General features: G+C 33.2%; 1 protein-coding gene and 1 long non-coding RNA gene across 5 annotated transcripts in view; both read right to left on the bottom strand.

The window, feature by feature from the left end:
• Positions 1–24,195, bottom strand: part of LOC148629192 (potassium voltage-gated channel protein Shal-like) — a 44,099-nt gene extending 19,904 nt beyond the window's left edge. For all 4 annotated transcript variants that reach the window (XM_088545854.1, XM_088545876.1, XM_088545865.1 and 1 more), the window contains exon 1: positions 23,072–24,195. In XM_088545854.1, the coding sequence (XP_088401980.1) occupies positions 23,072–24,195 (1,124 nt within the window). The remainder of the gene's footprint in view (positions 1–23,071) is intronic.
• LOC148629193 (uncharacterized) lies at positions 11,486–17,421 on the bottom strand. The gene is made up of 2 exons (XR_015915295.1): positions 16,954–17,421; positions 11,486–15,255 (listed from the first exon to the last, which is right to left on the bottom strand). It is a non-coding gene; the product is annotated as an uncharacterized LOC148629193 (long non-coding RNA).
• Positions 24,196–25,709: the final 1,514 nt, after the last annotated feature.

Raw genomic sequence — 25,709 nt, 5'->3', positions numbered from 1 at the left:
TGTAAACTATAATGTCACTCATTGAAGTCCTACCTAAGTCGTCTGTAAAAACTACAAAGATCAGTCACCGAATTCTTAAATGGATCGCCTGTGAAAACTATAAGGTCACTCACTGAATTCCTACCTGGGTCGTCTGTGTAAACTAAAAGGTCACTCATTGAAGTCCTACCTGGGTCGTCTGTGTAAACTATAATGTCACTCATTGAAGTCCTACCTAAGTCGTCTGTAAAAACTACAAAGATCAGTCACCGAATTCCCAAAACGATCGCCTGTGAAAACTATAAGGTCACTCACTGAATTCCTACCTGGGTCGTCTGTGTAAACTAAAAGGTCACTCATTGAAGTCCTACCTGGGTCGTCTGTGTAAACTATAATGTCATTCATTGAAGTCCTACCTGGGTCGTCTGTGTAAACTATAATGTCACTCATTGAAGTCCTACCTGGGTCGTCTATGTAAAATTGAAGTCCTACATGGGTCGTCAGTGTAAACTGTAAAGGTCACTCACTAAATTCCTACTTGGGTCGTCAGTGTAAGCTAATAAAGGTCATTCAATGAAGTCCTACGCGGATCGTCATTGTAAACATCGAAGTCCTACTTGGATCGTAAGTGTAAACTATAAGGGCACTCATTGCGGTCCTACTTGGGTCATCAGTGTAAACTATGAGGTCACTTATCGCGGTCCTACTTGGGTCGTCAGTGTAAACTATAAGGTCACTCCTTGCGGTCCTACTTGGGTCGTCAGTGTAAACTATAAGGTCACTCCTTGCAGTCCTACTTGGGTCGTCAGTGTAAACTATAATGTCACTTCTTGCAGTCCTACTTGGATCATCAGTGTAAACTATAAGGTCACCCATTGCGGTCCTACTTGGGTCGTCAGTGTAAACTATAAGGACACTTATTGAAGTCTTACTTGGGTCGTCAGTGTAAACTGTAAGGTCACTTATTGAAGTCCTACTTGGGTTGTCAGTGTAAACTATAAACAATTTGTTTTTCATTGCAACGTGAAACAAGATCTATGCAGTGCAATCGGGAAATACAGTTGAAACTGTAATTGGTCACAAGCTCCATCCGATTGAAAACGACCACTAAAGACGGTCTTATATTTAAACCTGAGTTAGAACTAACATTGCAAATGTCTACATTTTGTATAAAATGCAATTCCCCATATGAACTGATAAAGTAACAATTAAAGAAAACAAATATTTGTGAATACTGTGTTATATTAACGAATATTGAAACGTAGCTCTTAGTTACAGTTATGATAAGAAAAACGAGAAATTATTATATGGAACAATTACTTGCTGCTCACCAAGCAACATGTCACGTTATTTCTAAACATCGACCGTAATATTCGATATCGTGCATATGTATTCCAGCTATGTGTATTATTTTAACATAAATGTTTTCAAGAAACAAGAAAAAATGAATTATGAGGGAAAAAACAACATTATTGTTAATGTATAGTCCTCATTATTTTATATTCTAGTCATTTTTCTTTGATTTAGTCTCACGATACAACACAGAAGAAATATAACAACTCGTAATTCACACAGTTCTTGCATAGAAAACAACATTTATTTATTCTTTGGAATTAATGGTATATTGATTTGCCTAGACTTGGAAATACTGTATTGGTTATGTAGAAAACGGTTTACTTCGCGATGAAGCAGATTTAGTTGCAGTTTATTTTATTCTATGGTTAGACGTACTTAGAATGATAGAAATTTCATAAGATAAAGTAATATTAGATTTTATGACGCAAATAAGAGCTGCTAATGCCAGCAGGGTGCACCTAACTTTGCCATTAGACTTGAGAAGCTATCCACGTGCTTATAAATTTCAATATAGCATCTCCTGCATACTTCAAATATTATTAATGATTCAAGTCGTCTATACAATAGAACATAGTTTTGAAAATTTAATGATTCAATTTTTCATCTCCCAAACAAATTAAACCCTAAGGAATACAATGCATTTTAATGAATGAATTTACTCGAGTTTCTAATCAGTTATTTTTACATCAAATGTAGGTCACTTAAAAATATGCACTTTTTGCCACAAAACGAAATTACAATGTCGTGATTATTTTTCAGGTAGTTGATGTACGGTGCTTAATGGTCGAAACCATGATCTCTTAAAGTTAATAATGAGTTTTATTTTCAACATAGTAATTTTCAGTTTACAGAAAACATTGACTATATAATAAAGCACAACATTTATAATCATGAAATACAAAGATACAATCTTATTTCATTAACCGTTATGTAAATTCAATTAAAAAGAACATGAAACCTGAAAAAAAAATATTTCTACCAAAACATTGTTTCTCGGCTGATCAAAGCGTTTCTATTTCAAGATTCCAGATTTCTAATTCAAAAATACAGATAGTATGCTTTTGCAGAGGATAGTGTTTTGGCATTGGGATATGAATTAACAATCTACCAGACAAAGAACTACTGCACGTTTTATATATCATTTGTCGATATAACATTTTAATCTGTGCAAGCAAACTAAACCAAAACTTCATTAATGTTTTATATATGAAAAATTTTGGTGAAGTCGTGTTTAAAAACCATTGAAAAAATATTTAACAGGCTCGTAAAAAAACCCCAAATATAATTGTCAGTTTGAAAGGATTACAAACTAAGTGATTTGATAGCCTTGGAGTAAAGTACGCATGTAAGTTAAAACAATATTACTTTCATCAAGACTAATTTTGGACTAATACTATTGAGATTGGTAATGTCTGGAAACGATTCCTATAGTTTGACGTCAGTGCTAAGATGTGTAATTGCTGTTAATTTGCTTTTATTATTTTATTTGGCCTTCGCGAGCCAGAATCTTCAGATCAGATATTTATACATGTCTCCTGGGAAACAAAACTCATTTCTATCAGATCGGTATTCAACATATTCTAATTCTGTTGTTCTGCTTATCCAACCTTCTTTCATTATGAGTGGGACGTCTTGAAGGTACTGGTGATAAACGGGTCATGTGGAGTTTATTTTATTACTAATTTGATTCGTCAGATATTGAGAAACATGCTCACTATGGTCCGTGAAGGCAAACTGTTTTGTCTAACCATAAAAATACCTTCTGCTCAATATTTTCCATAACAAAAAATAATTAACAAAAATAATAACACAATGAATTCTGATCAACACATGCCCATGTTAGGAAAAATACTAACAGACCATAAATGCAATAATACTCTAAATAAAAATGATCTATGTTGTGAAGTGACTCAAATTAAACGTCAGTAAGAATAATAAATTTGTGAATGACAGCCACGTTTAAAAGGCAAAAAAGGAACTAAATACAAATAAAATATGAATAAAACGTAAAAACAAATGGATAAATGTGAGCCAAAATTTTCGACCTTATGGCCTTCGTCAGGCCGAAAATTTGGTCTCACATTTATCAATTTGTTTTTACGTTTTATTCAATACTCTAAATATTCTGCCTTATCAGATTTAAAATCATAGCCTTGAACTAATCCGTGCACAGCACATATGTTCTTTGAAGTTTATTTTACAAAATAATTTATAAAGCTTTTAAAGAGAACATTTCTATAGAGTTCTGCAATGACTTTACTCTGGGATGACTTAATGGTATTTACTTTAAAACTCCCAACGTTATATGAGATAGTGTGATTTCATTTACTGGTGTATAAATTATTCAAACTCAAAGTAGATATGGATACTTATAAAAAAAATCCGAATATTTTTGCACCGATCACGCATTTCCGTATATATACATGTAACATGAATTTCAATATATGTAATTATTTCTGATTCTGATAGCCTTGAATTGAAGAGAAAACTCGAATCCTATTCTACTGTTCTTTCAAAATGTTATCCCGATTTAACATTCAGTTTACTAGAAATCGACATTACAGTCCTGTACAATCGCTCACACTAAAACATAGAACACTATCATGACTTTTATCTTTTCGGGATCTATGTTAACAAGAGGAACCTGTTATTAATTTGTAGATCTATATATATCTGGCTATAATTAGTGTCGTATATCTATAACACTGTAGTAAGTATGGTATGCTAGGAATCGGCGTACATTTATCGTTAAGTGTCTCTGATGCAACTCCGTAAGTGGGGAAGCAGACGTCCCTTAATACTTGTGAAAATAATACATTAGAAAAAATAAAAATCGAGATTCATTTGTTATTCTATCAAATTCTTCCCCAGCAAAAATAGATGTTGTTTTCTATGATAATAATTTCTTTCAGTTTTGTACGGCTTTCACATTAATACGGGATTATTAATCCAATTAACTACAAAGACACCAGTGATGATTAAACTCAAGTTTTATGTCCACCTTAACGCCCCGCCCGCATCGTGTTATCTATTTTATCTTATCTGCCACTGAACGCATTTTGACTCTTTAAATGCCGAATATACATGACGTTTTTCTCATCATTATGTTGCGAGATCTGCCCTACATAATCAAGATGCACTAGAACTGGAACTAGTTGTTTCGTTCGAACGTACTCACAGAACATCCTATTAATGATGTTCAAAGACAGACATCCTCCCAGTTGTATACAAAACACAATGTTTGTTCTCTTTCATGCGAGTTTTGCTGAATCCTCAAACGTGTTTAGGTAATGAGGAGGTGTATTTCATGGACAATTAGCATTAATAGCATTTCTATACTGTTCTTGCCTTTATATTATCGCGTTCGTTCATATAACACGATGTAATATTCAAGAAACAATTAAAAAGTTAAGTATGCCTTTTTGTTTCACTAATGGAATATGACATGAAATACATGAACGTTTATGTAAATATTTCAATAAGAAAAACAAATATTTTTGGAAGAAATGATTATATGAAATACCGTACAGATTTGGATTATTACTGCAAAAAAAAAATATATATATAATGCCGCAACACATTAAAGCACTACAATGAATCGTCAAACAAATACGACCATCTAAAATGTGAATTTAATGTGAATGTAAGCTTCGTTGCAAAAAAGTACTCCCAAAAGCGGCAAAAAATCAAGAGCATGCAATTATGACTAGAGACAATGCTTGGTAAATAGTGTAAAAACACGAAATAATGTACACAAAATAAAATGACATACACTTAAAAATAACATCAGAGGAATAAATTACCAGCTCGGACTGGGTGCACCGGAAAAATAAGTGAACGGTAAAAGGAGAACTATGTCTATCATCCAATGCAAATTATATTGTTTCATTTTCAAGGGTAAGACTCTTCTTATCTTATTTGATTACATTACAATGATGATTGAATTTAGAAATCATAGCTTCTTAATGAAGAACTCCAGAATAAATGGCTCTCACGCTGTCCTCGTCGGATCTATGTTGTAATTTGCATTTATACGTGCCAACTAAATATGGATGAATTCTAGAGACAGGATAAGGGAGACACTGTTTTAGTAACGATACAATCTATTATACAGCCTAATGTAAAATCACCCGCTGTTTTTTCTACCAGGGAGCGAGGATTGTAAGGTTTGTGATCATCATCATTTGTGATTCACCGGAGGTTACACAATCGATGAGAATTGATGGAGTTTTAAAATATTTTTAACACTATTCCTCTATAACAATCTATCGATCAGACTTTCAGATGATAAGATATTGTTTCAATCTAAAATAAAATTGAATATTTGGTACTGTACTAGATATGCGTGCATTTTCTATTATTTGTAAGTACAGTCAGATAATGCAAGTGTCAAGAGTGTTAATTAAATACATTGTAAATGAAACATATGCCACTATGCAGGTTTAAACCAAATGTCAACTCGATATTATCTATTTTCCATATCAGAAAAAAATAGTTTCTGCATTGTAAGAGAATGCTGAATTAGTGTGGGCATTAGTTTTATAGAAGAATCACTTATTATCTTCTATTATCATTTAGTTCAGTATACTAGTTAAAGTGCATTAAAAAAAGCCATTAACACTGATTACATTGAACCAAACTAGTTTTTCATTCTGTTACGCCAGATTTGTTGTAAGAGCGTGTGTATATCAAATGGCGCTGCTGAATGGCGCTGCTGAATCTATAACCTGTTTGTGAAGTCATAAAATCCAATGATTTGAATTAGAACTTTTTAATTCTTAAGATATAGATATTCTTAAGTTTTGCTATTAGCTTTGAAGCACCGGTGCCTTTGATATGGAACAAATATCATTAAAAATGAAATGACCGTAAAATATGCCTGTCTGTCTGACACTTAAAACATCTTAATCGTAACTGTGCACTGGAACCAGTAAAATGTCGAGCAAAATGAATAGTACTTGTTTTGGTGTCGTATATTTGATTAGCCATACATCCCAACCAGGATAAGTTAATAATAGCAGGAAAATTTAATTAACAATAAGGCCATCTGACGTCTATTGATGAACGACATTTGAACCATCAAATATGAGACAACTTATGATGGAATTGTCACTTTATAACCAAGCTAGACTTATTGTCTTCTCGTAGGTCTCACAATGTCAATCATAAATTGATTTGTTAAACTCAATGTTTGCTTGCTGATCAGCAGAATGCAATATATATATATTGTAGTAAACTAAGATAAGATCCCAACTCGATACCAGTTTTTATCACAAAAAATGCTTCTAGTGAGATACGTAAAATTTTGATCATAAACATTTTGACATTACCAATGACGTTGTATTACTTACTCATCTGGTACGTTTGTTATATGTCATCTGATTGGTTGGTTCTCATTTAGCAATACAGGTTATGTTTTGTATGAAATAAGTTGATACTGCAAGTCATTAACATCAATGTGCCCTATTTTTGCGATATAAATAATTTCAAACTACGTAACGTTTTGATTAAGGAGCAAATCTTAATTTTGAACAAGAATCATTTGGCAAAAAAAAACCCCAACAGAATAGAACTGGGATAAATACAACGAAACGTACTGGACTCGGCGATAAACACCAAGAAATGTATTATATGAAGTTAAATAATTGTATACACCAGGATCATGACCCTTATTAATCCTCATTTTACTAGGTTTAAATTCTATACACGGTCAAATATGATAAAATTTCATAAGCTGATTAACAGTGAACTTCTATAACAGAACTTAACAATTTCTTTATGGTCCTAGCTCTTGTTATTATTTTTTCTTCTGATCTGTATTTTATCTAGATAAAATATGTTAACATCTCTGTTTTCTCTGTTATACCCAATTCAGTTTTCGAGAATAAACATATTTACTACAAGGAAGTCTGTTAAACGCGTCGTGGCCTAATAGTCAAGTCGACGTCATGTGTTTTCTGTCACGTTACATAAATTATGTTCTTGTTCACATTTGATAAGCAACAGCTCGAAAGGAAAGCATATCAAAGTTTTTTTCGTCTTCTTCTAAATGTCATTACATTTTATATTAATGCAAAATTTACTTAATTTACTTGTTCAAAACATACAACGACTTCACGTGATTGTTAATAGTACAATGCGGATGAATTAAGTTTGTTAATCTCTACCGTGATACTCGCTAAAAATTTTATCGTGATTTATAACCAATTTCATACTCATTAAACGTTTAAATCAGTAATTGTATTTTAGGAGTGTGACACCAAAAGAAAAAAATCAGTACTAAAGATATAGGTACATGTCTGTTTCATTAAGTTTAAATCCGATTTATACAAGTGATATTCCAATCGTTAGACCTATCCTTCAAAAGAGGAAGGAGAAAAAAAAACTCGTAGACTTCAGTAAGAAAAAACGAATTCTTTTCAGTAATTTGACTCTCAACAATGCATTAGTGGAATCGATAACGCCGACGTCACAGTAAAACTGACGTCATTCGCCTTATCTTAATTTGAAGTCGATACATTATTGTTTTCCTATACGATACAGACATCAGGGTTTGTATAAACACATTATCCATTATGAACCATATCCTAAATATCATGTGTCCGGACAATGCGAGTTCTGCACGACGACTTTATACAACCATTGGTTAACCAACTGTTTCATTTACTCTATAATAACACAACCCCTCAGTTCTTAATTAGACAATAGAGTTTATCTACTTTTATGTCTCCGATTATTAATCGAACACATAAAAAAGTACTAAAACTCCATATTTAGCAAAATGGAATTGTTTGTGTTAGAGGCTTTAAGTGTTAATATTTGCGCCCTATATCTGTAATGGATTGGAAGGATTTTGACCGGCGGAATCTCGTATGTGGGTCAGCGCATTATTGGTTTTTGTCTGTTAGTTATTAGAAAATCTGAATACTTGAAAGTAAAGCGACCTAGAAAGCAGATAAAACATCGTGCAGGACGACTTTTATTTAGAGTATATGGACAAAATAAGGAGTTGAAAATATTCAATGAATAACTTAATTGGGGCTAATAATTCTAAAAAAAAAAAAAAAAAAAAAGGTAATTCAACAAACTTACTTTTTTATCCCGAGAAAAACAATCAAATCTACAAAAGAAATTAAATTTTCTTTAAACCTAATTTTGACTCGCATTTTAAGTAGCACTCCAACTAAGACTCTTGCAAAAGGTGATTCATGGTGGGAAAGCCTTCATATCTATTAAACTTTTGGCCCCGTGAGGGTCCGGGTGTCAAAAGAACAGGCCCGCAGCAACGCTAAGCTTGTCGTAAAAGGCGACTAAATAGCGCTCAGATTCCTGGCCGGGGGCTAGGGCGCTCTGTCCACAGACCAACTGGGTTGTGTGCCCGAGGTGGTGGAATAGGGTACCCCTGGCGTGTAACATGTTGGGGTTGTCAGGCTATAATACGGAAAACCATCGCAAACCATAGTGGTCCACCCTGTTGGGAAAGATGCCACGTTCCTCGCACGTTAAAGATCCCTGCTGTGGTATTCGATAGGAGTAGAAACCTTTGCGCTCCGCCACAGGAGGCTAAATTGCCCAACCCTACCCATCCCTCCCTTTTTCTAGTGCAATCAATATCTGTCGACCCTACTATCCTTGTGTCCCATTCCTTTTTTCATTTCATCATCATCATCATCATCATCATTTCATGTTCATTTTATCATCCATTTCATGTTCAGCGCCTGAATATAGCTGAAATATTGCTGCTCGGGCATTAAACCCCAACAATCAATCAATCAATACTAAACTTTTTATATTTTGTTTTAAATTTCATAGTAAACAGAAAGTTACATGTGGCTTTTCATATAACCCTTGTTCATTTGAGTTAAATATTATATAGAATGTACTGTAGAACTCAAAACTAAGGGATGTAACTCTGTAAACGACACTAAAATTCGATAGAAACCATTAGATTTTCCATGTGGATTATCTCCTAAGAGCAGACAGGTTGGAATGAATAACTATACAATTCATCATATAGACCTACAAAGCAACTTAATACAAAAAATAAGAATATGCAGCCTTTTTTTGGGATGTATCACATTTTACATAATTTGTATGGTTTTTATCTGGAGTGCTACTTAATTACAAAGAACTACATCATATATGGCTATCAGTTCCCTTTCTGCTGCAGATGACCCAAAAGTGCAGTTCAGTGTACTGGGAAGGACAAAGTTAGAACTAAATTATAAATATTAAAAACTCGAAAAATAAAATGAAAGCAAAGAAAACAAGCAAAGAGACAATAAACAACACTGTAATTGGTATTAAGGACAGAGCGTCAGCAACGTCCTGTTATATATTAAGATGCGCTGGAACATGAATGGTTCAATGTTTTGTCGGAAGTAACGTATTGTGGGAATGACATATGCGGTTAAGACTCGTAATGCATGTGAACAGCGTGTGTCAAAGAACCTATAACATATTCAAATGGCCGAGACATCAACACCAGTATCAACGTGGTTACATTGTACTAACAGCTCCATCCCTAAAAGCAAAGCCAATGTAATAATGCAAAACATTGATATAAAATCCACCTCCATAAGCCCGATGTGGTAAAAGTGTTGTACATCAGTCTTGCATAAAATCATTAATTTGACCTTGAGCTCAAAGTTCAAGATCAAAGTCACAAACCATAGTATATTGTCATGAGCTGATATACTCTGACAAATTTCAAAAGCCTTAAACAAAAGACACAATGGTTACAGACCGGACACTAATCTGTCACGCAAAATAATTAATTTGACCTTAATTTCAACGTTCAAGATCAAATGTCACTAACTATGGTACCCGACACATCATCTTGAGCTGATCTACCCTCATGCCAAATATGAAAAGTACACTATAAGACAAAAAAGTTTCAGCCAGGACATGATTTGTTACTGACGGGTTTTTAGTTTAAACATATTTTATTTGCGTAAGTATGCAAAAAGGATTAGACACAAGTTAGACAAACTTATTAAGTCTTCTCCCATATACAGTGTGTAACAAAACATATTGAAAGCATGCAAAAACAATACAATAAATATATAAACATAAGATTGACATGATATAACTAGCAAATATTGTGATGATGTGATGATGCATGTGGTTGTTATAAATATACTTACAGTATCAATGATACTGATTATACAATATGGAACCTCTTAGATCCTTTTATATAATTATATACATGACTAAAAATTATTGTATTTCGCTCATCGGTAAGAGCCGGGTGACCACACGTTAAGGTACTTAAATTTACTCGACAATTTTCCGGTAACCAATTTATATTAATAAGGAGTCTGTTTCTAATATCAGAATAGTGAGGACATGCAAAGGAAAATTATTTGAATCTTCAATGCTAGCACCACATCGGCAGGATGGATCAGTTATAATGTAATAAACTCTCGAGAGATCATAATTTAAAAAGGAGGTCAAACATCGTATTTGTATTAAAATAATGTTTAATTTACGATTTCCAAACTCGAAATATTTAGGAACTCTGTTTGATGGATTTGATTTACTCCTCTTTAATTCATTTTAAAATTTACTTATAGATTCAATGTTACGAGTAGACAAATTGAGTTTATTCCATAACCGTATATTTGATGGTGACAACGAGTCTTGTGTCAAAGACAGTCGACAAAAAGGATGTATCAAGTCATTTCCATTACGTAAGGGGTAAACTGTTGTACTCTGAATTGTTGGTGGGATCAAATTGTATAAATATTCTGAAGCATTATTATGTTGAATACTATAGAACAACTGTAGTTTTCTTCTTTCACGTCTTTCTGCTAGAGTTTCCCATCCGATTTCACTATAAATGATTCGTGCACTAGTAAAGATTGGAAGTCCAGTTACTATTCGAGCAGCCTCTAGCTGCAATTGTTCAAGTTAATTGCAATAACCCACGCCCATATTGTCCCAAACTTCACATGCATATTCAACTAACGGTCGAATAAAAGTAAGATATAGTGATTCAAGATTCTTTCTTCCTAAACTATACTTAAGTTTCCGTAATACATTTAAATGTTTCGATACATTTTTGATTATACATTCAACATGATTATTCCATTTTGCATCGTTACTAAATGTTACACCTAAATGTTTATGCATATCTGTAACTGGTATGTTTTTATTATTAAATACAAAGTTTATTTCGGGAGTTTCAATATTAGAAAACAACATAATTTCCGTTTTGTCAGGATTAAAAGACATGAGCCATTTTTTGGACCAATCACTGTCTCTGTGTGTGATAAGTCACGATCAGAGTAGCTCAGAGACGTGTCGTCTGCAAATAGTCTACATAAGGACAAAAGATTTTCAGCAAGATCATTGATATATATTATAAATAACAGAGGAACCTCAAACTGAGCCTTGAGGCACACCAGCTGTAACGTTGTAAGGTTGCGAAGACGATTGTTTGATTACTACCCTTTGTTTTCTATTGTCTAAATAACTTTGAAACCAATTCAATAAATTTCCACATATACCATATGACTTCATTTCGTGTAATAACCCATGATGCCATACTTTATCAAAAGCTTTTGAAAAATCGCAAAACACAAAACAACTTGCCTCCTTATTTTCTAAAGAATTTAAAATACAATTATAAACTTCTATTAGTTGATGAACTGTTGCACATTGTGGAAGAAAACCAGACTGATATTCATTAATCAGCTTATTTCTTTGTAAATGGTTAAACACATGTTTATAAGCAATGCGTTCCATCACGTTTCCAACACAACTTATCAGGGATATTGGCCTATAATTAGATGGAAGAGAATTGTCTCCTTTTTTAAAGATCGCAATTACTGACGGGTGGACTGACGGACAGGATGATTACTATATCAGTAAAACATAACAGGTAATGGTAAATGCAATTCGTAGAACAAAATGGATGTCCTCTGAGATCGACAGAAGAAGATAGAAATAATATTGATATTTTCTCAACTGACGTCACAATAAAACTAACAATTCGTCGCAACATCTGGGTCTTTTTCAGTATTTGACTTAACATAAAAGTCATGTTAGACCTGGGATATTTGGTTTCATGTCAGAATGTCACCTGGTACGATATCAATACTTATAACAAATTTATTCAGTATCAGGTGTAACAATTTGTTTACATTGGATCGAACTTGCTTTATGTTTATACGAAAATCAAAGACTCCAATGTTTATTATATCATATACCAAGCCTTAAAAAGTTAACTCGTTGTAAATAATCTTACCACAAGCTGCTGGTTTTCAGGAGTGGACAAGAGAACCATTAAACGTACTATATAAAGTAAATCAAGTTATCGAGTTGAAATGGAAGGTTATTGTAGCCGAAGACCGGGGAGATTTTAAAGTATAGTAAAATCACACGGACGTGTTCACTGAAATCGAAGAAATATCAATATTTCTTCAAATATTTAATACGTTATCATAATAAACAGACTCCAAAGATTCAATAAACGCAAACATTATGAATTCGATTCGAATCGATCGGATTAACTTATCATAGCTGTTTAACAGTAAAGGTCATTGGTTACTCGACCTATGGTATTTGTTACCACTAAAAGGTGGACATGGGTTACTTTTGCATGTGTTAAGAAAATCTGTACTGGTCGTTAAGATATTCATGAAAGTTATCGCATTGTTGTGTATTCGTAAGAAACATTGACTGAAGTGCAATAAACCATATATCATACATATGCAGCAAGACTGAATTATATAAACCCTATACCATACACGTGCAGTAATACTGAATTACATCACACCAACTTCAATGCAACAAAATCACTTCAGTTTCTACCTCGAACATATATTAAACAACTATATAATAGAAATGATTGCCTAAAATAGTCCCCCGAAACGGATAACAAAACAAAACAACAAAGAAAAAACAATACAAAACAAAAAAGTAACAAAAATTGTGTCCAACCTTAAATGTATGACCAAGCATGTACATATATGTACTTGTATGATATAAATGATTCGGGAATCAATCGAGAATCAAGAATGAAACAAACCAATTTCTCACGGTACAAATAATATCAAAATCGATTCCAGTAGACCAAGATACCCACGTAATTCAGATAATTTTACTGTTTTTGAATTCCTGGGCACTCGTTTCTTTGTCATTTGTTAGGGTTTCCTGTCCCAGAAATTTTCCATTATCGATTTTTCCCTTGCGATAATTCATTTTATGTCTAAGGTGTATATACATGTTTTATTATTTGATAAAATACAATTATTACTTTGATCATGCCAAAGTTCCCGCGCATTGTGTGATCATTGTCAGGTTCAATCTGTGTTGAAATAATATAAATCAACTGCTTGAGTCTAGTCGAACACCGGGAAAATTATATAAATAAGAAATAAGCTTGAGAACTTTTTCTTATTATGGACTTAATCTCGTAGGTAACATCGAAAACCGCAAATCAGACAGGAAATCGGTTTATAGGAGACCAATTACCACTTGGTATGCAAATTTAACACTATGAGAATTACTATCATTTTCCAACACAGATGTACATGTCAATGCTTTGTTCAAAGGACTCTTATACTTTTTCCGAAAGAAAATATTTGGTTTCGGACATTAAATTCTCGAAAGAAAATTTATTCTCTCTAGATATGATACACTGAACAGACTGCAAGCTATTAATTTAAGTCTTATTTCCCAGAAAAAGACATTTCCTTACGAAACCTTAATCAAGACTACCAGGAGAGGAGATGCTAGGCTAGAACATTAAGATAGACAATGTTCAGCTAACATCTCTACCGTACAAACTGGTGCTACCTGCCAATCATAGGACAAGTCCGAATTAAAAACGAATCAAGGTGTATGATTAATGCTCACAGCTGATTTGAGCTCTTGTAGTCTTTGACGTCATTAGCATGATTACACGTGCATACTCGCACTAAGTATACAAACTGGGTTGTTTTACTGCAATAAAATAACCTGTACAAATGAATACATGAGGCTAACGATGGAAACGTGCTATATGGTCTGGGTTTTTCGTTTGCTTTACAACGATATAACTAGTCATCGAAATTACTTATTTTTAAATGTTTTCGTTTGTATAAAAAAATGTAAAAAAGGCTTGTTAGGGATATAATTATTTATTCTTTGTTTCCCAAATTTATTCTCTCAGAAAATTTTAACAATAATTTCACGATGCAGACATAAACACAAAACTAGTACACATGAAATTCGTATGAATGGACTTCGAGTAAAATTTAACATTTTATTCATGGTATTTTCAGAAGAATTTTTCCGGTTTTCAGAAGAATTTTGCTTCACGTGATTTTTGAGTGAAAATATGCCAAGGCTCCCTTTATATGTTTGAATCGACTTCTCATTTTAACATACTCGATAAGTCTTTTTTAACTGATAAATTATAAAATACCAACACCAGAAACGTAAAAATTATTCTGTATATACATTCTGTGATTCAATTTTAATCTAGCAGCTATAAGATCATAGATCATTATTCATTGGTATCATAAAGAGCATCCTGTGATGACGTTTTCGCACGTTTTCCAATAGCCTATTATGAGCGCAGTTAATTGGTTATGATTATCGGGACGTATAATTATGAACAAGTAGATGATCCAAGCACTGAGCAAACTCCAGCATTGGTTATTGTTTATCATATCTGTACTGTGTTGAAGATATTCCCATCTAATCCAACAAGTCATGGTACCACAAAACATACAAGTATTCTTAAATTAGAGTAAAGGATTTATAGATTAACTTCACTCAGCTTATGGTTCACTCCATAAAACCGGATATTATACATTTATGTACTGAACTCTTCTCCCGTCTGTATAAGACTCGTACGAGCACTCAAGGACATTACACACACTCATATTAACATTGAGCAAACTCCATCGTCCGTGTAGTCTAGGGCGTCTAAAACCAAAATCATAATCAAATTTGCTTAACATTGTATTCACATTATATTCTAGAAAATCCCACCCAACACACCATAGCATTACATCACATGGCATAAAATATCCTTAAAATTGCGATTATTTACAAAGCATGTTATCTTACTTTGTAAGTAACCTTCTAACTAGTTGGTTCTTTTCTCGCATACCTGGCTTTTTTGTTTTGTTTTGGTTCTGTAGTGAGACGTCATTAATGTCGATAGCTCGTTGTCTGCGATCCTCATAATCCAAGAATGATTAACGCTTTAATTTTCGCTTAATTTTCCAATTTAGACTAGAAAAAGGGTTAATTGGATATCAAACTGTAATGATTGTTGTCAGTTTTTTTGACCGAGTTGTGCGAAATATCCAACGATGGAGCATTTTCTGCTTTTGTTACTTAACCACTTAGCGGTTCATTAAGCATAAACTGATGTTAGATGTTTTGCATTATGGCATAAAATTGAGACAAGCCCTTATATAATTATAATTTGACTTGCAGAAAATGATTGGTACACATGATACAACTTGTTGAAATTAGTAAAAAATTCTTGAATGCCAGGAATGGTAGTTTCAAACTTTTTACTGGGAAATTTTGCTTTAAATAAATATGACCTCAACGACAGAGAGTACACATGTACAGTTTCCTGGTTATTCTTTTTTAATTTCCACAGTAGAAGTTTCACGTTCGCGCAGTATTTTCTTGCATACACTCGTATAATTGGTTTTCTATAGAGACCGATTAATTCGTTATATTAACATTTTACTCGTATTCTCTAAGTTTAAACACTGAATCAATGCAGCTTCCTTTACAAGGCAAATCATAGAGAAATCTCTAATTAGTTGTATTGAACGGAAATGAAAAGGCAATCCAGGAATACGTTTATCTACCTTACTTTATACCAGAATACGTTACCGACAGTGTAAGCAGAATGTCTTCCTGGAAATATTGATTCATATGTCTGGACATCAATGCTTAATATAATCAAGTAGGACAATTATACCGAAGACACTTGTTTCGTGTATGTGCATATCTTAAAAGGTAGATTGAGGTATAGCTTGAAGTAAAACTTTCGGAACATGTTTTTTTTTTGTCAATTAAATTGCTTGCTTTCTTCGAAGAAACGTAATCAAGTACCAGTCCATATAAAATTCAGACACTGTCCATATCAAAGTGATTCAAGCTTAATTTTACGTACAATCTATATATTTTTTCTCAAAAGCACAACGACCAAATGAAAATCTAAAACTGGTTATTTGTTCATTAATTGTTTCTGAACAAGAAAAAAATGAATTCGGTAGGTTTTTGACATGCATGAATCCCCTCCTGCCTGACTTTTACAAGACTGCTACTTAAATGTAGATTTACGCCGTTGAGAGAAAATATATATAACGAATACAACTTAGTTAATCTCAGAGTTTATCAATTACATCAAACGACGAAAGTTTATCAAAAGTAGGTGACCAACCAATATCAAACTCATACACGCCACAATACTAAATGTTTCGTCTAGAATTCCTCCTTTTCAAAGAAATGTACATTCGAACGACATTTTAGCCTTAAATTATTTTTTTCTTTAAAAAAATGTTTAAAAAGTAAATTTAACCGTTCCAAAGTATAAAAGGAAATTAATAGAAAAAAAGAAAACAAAAACAAAAACAAAACAAAACAAAAACTCACACATTTCCACTGAGTGATGGAAGTAAACCAAAACTGAATATCAAGAAGCCATAGTGCTACATAGTGTAATGGATCCTCGTTCATTTATGTAATTCTAGATCTCCATGGTGATACAAGGAAGTATTAAATGGTCAACAAATTCTATCAATAACCGAACAGTTTAGAAAGGCTATCGAGTCCATAATGTGTCATAGAAATGTTTACTCAAAATGACCGATTTGTTCTTTGGTTTCATCCGTCATAATACATGTACTGAGTCATTGATATTCCACCCACATGTATATCGCACAATGTTTACATGTTTCTCTGGGTAGCTCAGGTTTTAGTAAAGGTCACACCTTTCTATGTTCATAATGAGAAGTAACATATTTATTCAATCTAAGCGTCTAGTGCCTGTTCATGCATTGCACCTCAACTATTTGCTCTTGTATTTGAAAAAAAAAACAAAAAACATCAATGAATGTCAACATATTTCCGATCAATGTTTCTATAAGCATGTAAGCTTTGAATAGTAATGCCTTTCAACGGAGAAATATCAACTGATCCATTGCTTGGTCTGAAGTTTTTAATAGAAGTTTTTATTTGTTGACTTGTTTGTTTTGTGTTATTTTTGTTTGTTTGTTTGTCTCTGAAAATTGTCGGTGAATTCAAAAACAAAATTCAAATTTCATCTTCTGGGAGCAAATCTGTAAACATTTTATGGGTCAACTTCACGGTAAAAATCAAGGACAAACTATTGGTCCTAATATAACAAAAAACTTCTTGTGATCAGTTATCAGTACCATTATTGTCCTGGATGCATTCAAACAGAAGGAACATCCTGTTATTTTTAGAGGATCATCAGCTAGTTTGTTTAGAAACATCCCCAAAGGATTTCATTTTTGTCAGAATGTTCATTGACTTAAAATTTTATTAGTCATATATTTCTAAACTGGAGATGCATTCCTCTTAACTTCAAAGTTAAACGTAAAAAGTATATGAAGCTCGATTGTTTGGAAAGAAAACCAATAAATTAAATACATACATGTATAGCATAGGCCAGGCAAGCTGGGTCTATGACATTTTGAAAACAGAATTTTTCATTCATTCCAATCCTACACAATGAATTTTAAAAGGATTCAAAACGCTTTGTTTGAACTGGTATATCGGAAAACCATATATGCAGTGATGCAATTCAATGTTTCCCCACTTAGTCTCTTGAGGTTACTGCGGATTGACATTTTAGAAAATAATATCAATTGTTTCATACCAGCAAGATTATCCCAATGCGGAAGTCACAAATGTTGAAACATGATATTGTGAGGGTATACAGGCAACTGTCAAAACACAATCGACAATATGGAAAATAAAGTGATAGCAATTTAAAGACCAATCTTGAGATAACTCTGATGTCATGCAGACAGTACTTAAACGTTGTTTACGCGAGTGCTACGATGATTTATGCTTAATCAAATTTAAGAAATAGGAATACGAGTACTGGACAACCCATTAAAACTGTTTCGAACATCAAAACGATTGTTTAGAGATCAGATTGTTGACTAATTGTTGGCCACGATAGATTTTACATCGAAGTGGTAGAGTTAACTTCCTCTGAAAATCTAAGTTTTGTCCACGATGGTCTTGTAAAAATATAGTTCAAAAAGAAAACCTACTCATAAATGTCAATCATATATAGTCACATCCTTATCACCAACTACTATTCATAAAAAAAGAATTACTAGGTCGTTCAGATGTTGATTAAAACCAAAGATAAAAATCACAACAGTTATTTCCTTACAACACCAAATCAATTCAGTTGGGAGATATACGATTCATGATAAAGTTTTCTGAAAAGAGCCATATACAGCTACATTTTATCGGATTCACTACTTCTAACTCCATTCCAATACACAAACTAATTCCAAACCAAAGACGGAATATCTCCGGGGAGCCGGAGATATCCTGATAACTGAGATACCCATGCCAAATCACTAACATCAGCAACATTAATTTTTCAAGCTTGACACAGCAGTGTTCAATAGCGTATTGGTCTATTATAAATATAGTAGTACATTGACAAATAAAGAACGATCGTATGGTTTACATGGATTTTTTTTCTGCAATTAATTTGATCGAGAGCAATCTTAAACAGAAACATCAAAGACTGATATTATTCCATGAGATGGAATCAAGATGTAATTTCCTTTGACATGCTTGAAGCTGCAATTTCATCTTCATCTCTGCTGAAGGTAAATTACTAAGATCAATACTTTGTCTGAAGAAATGGAAAAATCTTTAAAATACTTTAACAGTGCATGTATTATCGAAGTTGTTAAATCAGAAGAATTTCGAGTGTTTTAACTTGGAAAGAAAGGAAATTGAGAAAACATGCGATGAACATTGTTTTGCAATGTGTGAGTAAAGGTAGCTGATTGTCTGAATTATCTCCCTTGTGTTATGGTAATCACTTACACTTCCACCGATATTATACCGTTCATGTAAAATATGTATCAGGATTAAATTGTATAAGTGCGCTTGAACAATTTGTGTTTTTTTTATAAAGAGAAATTAAGCGCTATGCTTCATTTGAGGCATCCATTCGAAGAGTTGTTAGACAATCCATTTTCGTTAGCTTAATACCTAAAAGTTCAAGTTCACCTGGGCACCGTCTCGTTTCGTAATCTATAAAAATTCTACAATTATATTCCAGAAAAAACATAAGCTTGATTTCAGACAAATACTGCACTCAGGTCTCATATGTTTCAGAAATGTAATAAAAACGGTCTTAAACTCAACGTAAAACGAGTTAGATGGGAAAGCCACTCTAATTATAAACCTGCATACTTCGACATTTTCTACAAGACGTACATTCCACCTAGTTTGAAAAGGCTTATTGATTGTTATTAATAAGACATACATGAGTGGAAACTCCTGTTCCCACCGAGATATCAATACATTTCAATAGTACATGCAAAAGAATATCTATCATATTGTTCATACAGGTACAAGCCATGGACGTTGTTTTTTCCCTACACAAAAGATAAAAGATAAATAAAGTCGACACTTGCTGCAGTAATAACTCGCAATAATCCATTTAAAATCATCAGTTATAATAATTTTAGTGGCATATGTTTAGATCCCAAAATTTCATTGCATGGAAAATTTAAAAGAAGAATAGGTATTAGATGTGGAAATAAGGCGTATCGGGCATACATACACTTAAATTTTGATTTTTTTCCTGTATTTAATCCATCTAATTTTTACAAATTCTACCTCGAACGTATTTTTCACATCGCTTCGCCTCAGCTTTCACTCAGTTTTTGTCACTTTTAATTCTAGACCTATACTTTGTTTATGTTGTCTTAATAAGCAAACATTTTTACTCATAACATAAAATGGTAGATAGGCTCTGATATTGGTTGAAAATGACAATGACAAGAAAAAAATGGCTACCTTAAATGTAACATTCGCCAAAAAAAAAATCATAAACTTTGCGCATGCAACATCCAGCGACAATATAAATTTAATTAATAATTTTTTTCATGTGCCAATAACGTCGTTTAATACACCGAAGAAGATCGATGCTGCGAGGAGGTCATCGCCCTTATAATAGTTTAATACGAAGAATCATTTGTAAAAAAAAGTTTGGTTTTTAGAAAGCGCTAAGTGCGTAAAAACCACATTCTTTACTAAGAATCTTTATACATTCAATTCATAGATTTCAGATTGTCAGATTGATTCGTATGTTATCATTAAGATACTTCTCCGAGCAGGACAAAACCACACATTGATTGCTTATGTGAATAATCACAGATGTCATAAAAGAACGAATAGCCACAGAACTACTCAATCTGATGTCGGTTTTATGATGAAGTCGAGGACTACTCCAATCTCTGTTTTATATAAGGCTTTTGTCTAGGAACTTTAGAGTTAATCATGTCTGAAGAGCTGAAGCCCCCTCATTTCTATCCATATAGATTCTGTAGTTTGACTTCGTCTATGAAAAAGTCACCAGCGATGCCATCTCAACAACGATTCCAAAAACGTCTTTTATCAAAGAATTATTGGCATTTCCACGGATATCCGCCGATATGTTATTTAAAAAGTGAAAAATTGGCAAATGATTATTTTCGCCTCCTAAAGTGTGTCAGCTTTAATGAATCGTGATCTTCGATTATAAAATAGCCGGTAATTACTTGAATTATTCAACGAAGCGAAAATACATGTATAGATCAAAATGGTGGACAAGTAATGAAGTGAAAAATTAATTACTAGATCACAGTGGAGTTCCACAGAGCTGGCAATGTCTGATAGCATTGAAAATGTTCTAATGGAATCAGAACTTATCATGGAACCTCCACAATGATGAAAATTACACCAATTGATTATCAATCAATTGAAAAGTATCTCTGACTTCGGTCATGATTAATGGTCTATCAATCAGAAGCAACATGTAGTGAATTAAAAAAGCCTGCAATGAACTTCCTTTTTTCATAGATTTAATTGATTCTAGTTTTATTTTAGGATCATTCCGCGTCACAATTGAACACTTAATTTCAGATATTTTAAGTACCAAGCAGGTATGCAGCTCTAGAAATAGAGTCATTTTCCGATCTAATTGAACAAAAGGTAAAACATTGATACATCACATTTACTCTTACATAGATGACATGCCATACAGTGGGGTGTTTAAAAATAATAAAGAAGTTGTCAATGTTTTAATTATCTTTAGGAACGATCTTAGGGGACCGAAATCCAGCAAATTTATGCTTTTTATACAGCAGGCAAAATATACCGATTTTTTCCCAAGAACATGTGTCGTTATGTTACATTACATTGTTCTACTATACATAAGGTGTTAATTGACACGTTAATGTTGTTTTCCAGTTCTATTAAACTCCTTTAAATAATTAAGATTTATTAATGTGAATAATTAGCACTGAAATGATATAATAATAGAGGCGAAGTCCATAGAAATCATTCCGGAATTTACAAATATCCTTACTATGACATCTCCCATGTGTAGACAGTAAACTTCCTGAATCGAAAACGCATGAAAAACTTTAGAATGACTTTGTAAGATTGATCAACAACTAGCAATTAAAATGTACAAAATCGCACTGAGAAAGAATCTATAAAACCCAATAAATATCATTAGCGTATATCGATCTACATAAAAATAACAATGGGGCATGATGCAACTAATCACCAAAAACAGCTGCTATTGTGCAATTAATGCCTCATCATTCCTTTATTATTACAACATATTTATCATTACTGTTTGTGTATTGGTAGTTGAATATTGTACATAATAATTAATTCGATTTATGTCTTTTACGCAATGAAACTGGTGTAGTGGATACAATCAAGTTTTACATCAGGTATTTTCTTTTAGTTAATATGGAATTTCTATACAAAGGCAAAAGTTAAATTCATTTAAACAATACGAACTAGAAATGAATCTTAGCTGTTTGCTATTGAGCTATTTCAAACCATTTAATTATCGAATTTCAGGGAACATTCATAAAATATTGAAAACGAAACATTTTTATTTAGATTTGTTGTCCCTTTTATCGGAAAATCGATGACTAAAATTATTTTGTAAACATTAGAGATTTCAAGACTTCTTGTTTTTATGTTTTAAAAAAGTAAAGTGTCGTTTTTCGATCAATATGACATGTTTCATAGCTATATTGGTAATGTGTCAATATTATAAATAATGAATGAAATTTCTGTAAAACATGTAATTTTATATATTAACCATTATAAAAAGGTTTTTAACCTTTGAGTGTACAAAATTGTATAGTAAAGCCATAAGTCGAAATATCGACTGGCACGGACTGCTTAGAAGTACCGGTATTTCATTCGACAAAGCACTATAATGCACTGATGAAAATATTCCATAGTGATTTAAAATAATTGATACACGTGTTTTATATTGTTCAACAAGAACAACATGACTGCTGATTCGAGATACACAATCAGACGAAAGGGTTTAGGCATAGAAAACACACAAATCATTCGTTGACGAAACAAATAATTACTAACAGAGAAATGATGGTAGTGATCTGGTACGTGATAGTCACTGTTATATAGCGTGAAATATGCAACTCTAATTATCATTATTGAATTAACTTACCCAAGTGTTGTCATGGTAACTATTGTATACCAGAATGCAGAAGGGATACTGGTAAACTTCGTGCTCGGAACGTTCTTCTCTGCATAAAACATCACTGTGGCAAAAATTATAATAGCCATTGTCAATGAGAATAGTAAAAATCCTAATTCACTGGCACAGCTTTTTAACGTGTATCCCAATATACGTAATCCTTGCGAATGTCGTGAAAATTTGAAGATACGGAATACTCGGAAAACTCGGAGCGTGACGAACGCTCCACTGACGTCATCATTGTCCGTGATACCTAGACCTATATAGTATGGAAGAATAGCTACTACATCAATAACGCTCATTACACTTCGTACAAATAAGCATCTGTCTGGGGCTGCATAAAAACGGAGGAGATATTCTGCAGTGAAAATCATCACACAAGCGGTATCTAAGCAAAAGAATGCAAATTCGTATCGTTCTCCACAAGACGGAAACTTGTCTGTCCCGGGAATACGACCACAAGGGATTGTTTCTACAACATTAGCTAGAACTGATACAGCAATGAAAAACCCAGTTACATAATAAAATACTAAAGCTGCAGTACCAATATGGGGATTTTCAAACGCTCGCCACATTCTCTCCCTGAGGTTTGAGGCTGGGTCCAATTCACCATTTTCAGAACCTTTATCGTCCAATAATCTTTCTTGATTTTCCCTTTTTCTATCCCTGTAATCCTCATAACAACAGTCTCGTATAAGATCGGGCATAATACCGAAAAACGCAAGTTCTTCGTCGTATGATGATATACATTCATGTTTAGGATAATGTAATTTTCCAGTTCTATAATAATTTAAAATATGTCGAAACAACTCAGGGTCTCTGTCGAAAAAGTAGTCCTTGTTTTCATCGTCATAGAAAAATTCTTTCTCGTTTGACCCAAGCAGAGTTTCAGGATATTTTTCTAATGTGGTTCTCCATGTTTCAAATTTAGTACCACTGACATTAATTGTAATTCTATCATCTCCTCGTTTCAAATTTGTAGAAGTGGGTTGCCCCGATTGTACAATAGGTTGTGGAAGTGGGTTCTGTGCCACGGGAACCCAGCCTATGGCAGATGCCCGAGCAAACGGCAACCAGGCGGCAACAGATGCCATGTCCTCGCTCGCAGACTCCTCAAATTCCGACTGACAAACAATTTTGGAAAACAGTAGCAACAACAAGCTAGGACCAAAGATCCCACTTGTCAATTACTGGAGTGTAGGAAAGGAAATTTTGGATTATTTTTCATTGGAAGTAAAACATATTTAAGCACCTTACCGTTATAACCTCTTATACGACACCCGTTTATTTCACGATTCTCTCCAACTGCATCGTCTGTTTGTCGCAGTATTTATAATAATACGTCCATATTTTTCAATATTGTTATCCAGTTTAAATTGAAATTCATATTCAGATTCATCTATAATCATTGTGCTGTTTTCCAATGAAATTCCGGACTACAGGTGTTCCTATTCCTATAAAGATCCATAGCCTTAAGTTGTAGCTAAATTATCGTCTGCCTGCACTTTCTTGCACACGCGTAATCTGTTACATCCACATGTTATCACACGGCTTAGTCGGAGGGAGGCAATCAACAGATTGGAATACCAGCTTCCCTCGACCGTCGTTGTTTCTCGCTTGGCAATCTATGCGGTAGTCTTCTTCAATGCAGATATGTACGATCGTCTATCGATTTTTTATGAATTTTCAAGAAGAGGCGGGACAAGGTGAATATGTTTAGTATTTCTGGATAAAGAATCATCGATAATGTTTCCAAAAAAATGTTAATCTGCCGTATATCAGGTCTGGTACTAACGGTCACATATATATATATAAATAATGGTTACAAACAGCTTAAGGTTACTTTATAATGCGTCAAGTATCGACTTTCCAATGTTATTGTTTCGCAACATCATCAACATAAGATGATCGATTTTCCCATTTTATATTATTCTCCAATGTTATACACAGTTTGTAGCAAGATCGATAACCGAACCACTAAAGATGTAAAACATAATTTGACTTGAGTGTTGCAAATGTTGACGATGATGACAAATGATGTCTTTACTTGTTTCCTGAAGAATATAAAATAAAATAGTTTTTAAAAATTATACCAAACTGCTGTAATGTTATAGAGGCCAGTGCGTTAAGCGACATACAAAACATGGAAATAAAATAGTTTTTACTGCAGCAGTCAATTTTTGATACTGTAAACACCAAATGTAACACCTCAAATAGTTTTAATTACAAAATATTATTTGAACTGTATTTGGCAACCACTTTTGTTGATTAATCAAAAAATAAAATAAAATAAAATAAAATGAAAGGATTGTTTGACGTGCAACTTAGGCGGTGGATTCCTTTTATTTTCCACTCCAACTCGACAATTGGAAAATTACGGACTGAAAACTTTTATTTTATTTTAATACCTTTTCTCTTTAGTATTATGTCTCAAACATATTAATGACTTACCAATTTTTCAGCATACAAACACAGTTGGGTTTTCTGCGAAAAGCAGAAGTCATTTAGAAGTGAATATAGTGGACTACAATTTTAAATGAATGATATTTATCAATAAAATTGTTAAAATGTATTTAAATTTCTTAGATGGGAACCTGTTGTTTCACAA

This window comes from Perna viridis, chromosome 1, assembly GCF_037379345.1.
Source record: "Perna viridis isolate PV_CMFRI_1.1 ecotype Kerala chromosome 1, ASM3737934v1, whole genome shotgun sequence".
Classification (NCBI taxonomy): Eukaryota; Metazoa; Mollusca; class Bivalvia; order Mytilida; family Mytilidae; genus Perna; species Perna viridis.
Note: the sequence above shows the minus strand (reverse complement) of the source record. Positions and strands in the feature narration are given on the sequence as shown.